The 2,499-nt window shown below is 37.3% G+C and overlaps 1 protein-coding gene across 1 annotated transcript; it reads right to left on the bottom strand.

The window, feature by feature from the left end:
- Positions 1–845: 845 nt before the first annotated feature.
- Positions 846–1,678, bottom strand: LOC131152837 (small ribosomal subunit protein uS9-like). The gene has a single exon (XM_058104728.1). The coding sequence runs from the start codon at positions 1,488–1,490 to the stop codon at positions 1,056–1,058; it is 435 nt and encodes a 144-aa protein (XP_057960711.1). The 5' UTR covers positions 1,491–1,678; the 3' UTR covers positions 846–1,055.
- Positions 1,679–2,499: the final 821 nt, after the last annotated feature.

Below are 2,499 nucleotides of genomic sequence, written 5' to 3'. Positions count from 1 at the left end.
TTTCTTAACTAGAATAAAAATTTATTTTTAATTATATTTGACTCTCGAATATGCATTACAAGCCATATCTCCTTTGTTTTAGCATCTTTTGCATGTGTAATCATCCAATGGTGGAGGTCCAAGGGTAGAATATTTAGACCCCGTTTATATTTCTTTTAAGGGGCATTTTGTGTAATTCAATCACTTTGAATTAATTTGGTAATTATACTAGATAATCTATGGTATTTCTTGCATAATATGAACATTTTCTCTTCTATTTATATAATTATTTTACTCTTTTGAGTAAATGATAAATGAATTAAACAATTAATTAGATAGAAACTTCAAGTTCTTAACCACAATAAATCTATCAATAAATATGGTAGAACAAATTAGGTAGACTTAAATTCACTTCACAATGTAAACCACAACTCAAATCACAACCTTCAAATCATGGTGCATTATTCTGTTTCTGGTACAAGATTGAATGGTCGTGGCAATCAATGGCGACCATCTGGAAACCAACCATTTAAACCCTGCTTAGCAGCATGCAGAATTCAATTTCAAAACTTCATGTTTGTTTCTACAAAATTTATATATATATATATATATATATATATATATAGAGAGAGAGAGAGAGAGAGAGAGAGAGAGAGAGTTTTAATTGTTTCAAATGCAGTATCAACAATGTTTAGGCAAAACAATACAGCAGCACAAATAATAGAATGATAAACTTCACCCAGCAATAAATACATAGATACTTTTTGTCATCGTTGAACACAAACAGAGGCCATGAGAGAGAGAGAGAGAGAGAGAGAGAGAGAGAGAGAGAGAGAGAGGTGGATTACTAAACCACACAGCTATAATGACTATAACAGCATTTCAAAAATATCAATTATAATTGGGTCATTCCAAAAGCAGCTCAACACAAATTATCTTACTTCGTTTGTGTCCTACCGCAAACATAACTATGATGAAGACTCAAAAGAAAACCCTCAAATTCACCATCTTGTTTCCAAGAACCGCAAAAAATTACTAAAACAGAAGGCCGGTACGAAAGCAAAACCTCCATCCGCCTAACGGTAGGACTTCTGGAACCTGGCGCGCGCACCACGACCGCCGAACTTCTTGGGCTCGCACCTTCTGGGATCGGCGACGAGAAGGGTGCGGTCGTAGCGGACCAAGATGTCCTTGATCTCTCTCTTGGACTGCTCGTCCACGTACTTCTGGTAGAAGGCGACAAGGGCCTTGGCAATGCTCTGGCGGATGGCGTAGATCTGGGAGGTGTGACCGCCGCCCCTGACGCGGATGCGCATGTCGACGCCGGCGAATCGATGGCGGCCGAGCAGGAGTATGGGTTCCACAGCCTTGTGGCGGAGGATCTCCGGCTCTATCAGCTCGATGGGGCAGCCATTGATCTTGATCAGCCCTTCGCCACGCTTGCAGTAGGTCACGGCAACGGCCGTTTTCTTGCGCCCGAAGCACTGGACTGATTCGATGGGAGACGCCATTGGTTTCTACCCTCCGAATCCTAGCCCTGGAGAGCTTTCAGTTAGGTTGCGCGATGAGTCGGGCTGAGAGTATTAACAGAGCTGGCCGCGCTCCATATACTTGTTGCGCTAGGGTTTTGGAGGAGACTGGTAAATTGGCTTGACGAAGCGCTAAATTACCGATCTGCCGTTTTTCTTTCCCCCTTTTTTGAATTAAATTATTCATCTATTCTTGAAACTTAAAACTAATCAATCCATGCTAATCACAAGTTAGTTCCAAAGTTTAATTAGATAAAAAGTTCTTTTAAACTTATTCATTATGCAAATTAGTAATTTCAAATCTTAAATTTGAGACTTGATCGATAAATAAGATAAATCAAAACATAAATGGACTCAACTCATCTTAACTAGTGAGCGATTTGGTTTCAAGTTTAGTTAAATTCGTTTAGTATAGTAAAATTAGGTTCAATAGACTATAATTACGCATATTTATCTTAAAAGTAGAAATTATTTGTTTGTGAATTTGTTTAGGCCTAAGCTGTATAAATAAATAGAGCCAAACCAATAGCCAATAGATTGGCTTAGTAAGGCAAAAAACCCTTGATGTAATATTTGTCAAAGTCCTATTTCCTCTTTTGCTTAGCGAAATTCTAAGAGTCTCACACCTTTCACAATGAGAGTTTCAAAAATTTTAGATTGTTTGTGAGTAATTTGGTTGCTCAACTTGGTGAGGGCTCAACCAATTCATTCATTTACATAGATAAACAAGTTTAAACAAGAACATTCAAGTTTGGTTTGAGTTTGAATTCAATTAAAAATTTAATAAATAAGTTTGAACATGGTAAAGTTCATATTAACTTAACTCAACTCGTTGACAACCCTATTCCATTGTGAAAGACCAAGGTTTAATTCCTAGTTAGGATGTCGATAAGAGAGAAGAGGATATGGCTAGATAGTTAGGTTGCTTATGTACGGCCCATTGTTAATTACAATATAACCAAAAAAAAAAAAAATCTACTCTTAAAAGTAA

Source organism: Malania oleifera, chromosome 4 (assembly GCF_029873635.1).
Source record: "Malania oleifera isolate guangnan ecotype guangnan chromosome 4, ASM2987363v1, whole genome shotgun sequence".
In the NCBI taxonomy this organism is placed as follows: domain Eukaryota; kingdom Viridiplantae; phylum Streptophyta; class Magnoliopsida; order Santalales; family Ximeniaceae; genus Malania; species Malania oleifera.
Note: the sequence above shows the minus strand (reverse complement) of the source record. Positions and strands in the feature narration are given on the sequence as shown.

Excerpts from the sequence above, each read along its gene's own strand:
- LOC131152837 (XM_058104728.1), bottom strand. The coding sequence starts at position 1,490 with ATGGCGTCTCCCATCGAATCAGTCCAGTGCTTCGGGCGCAAGAAAACG.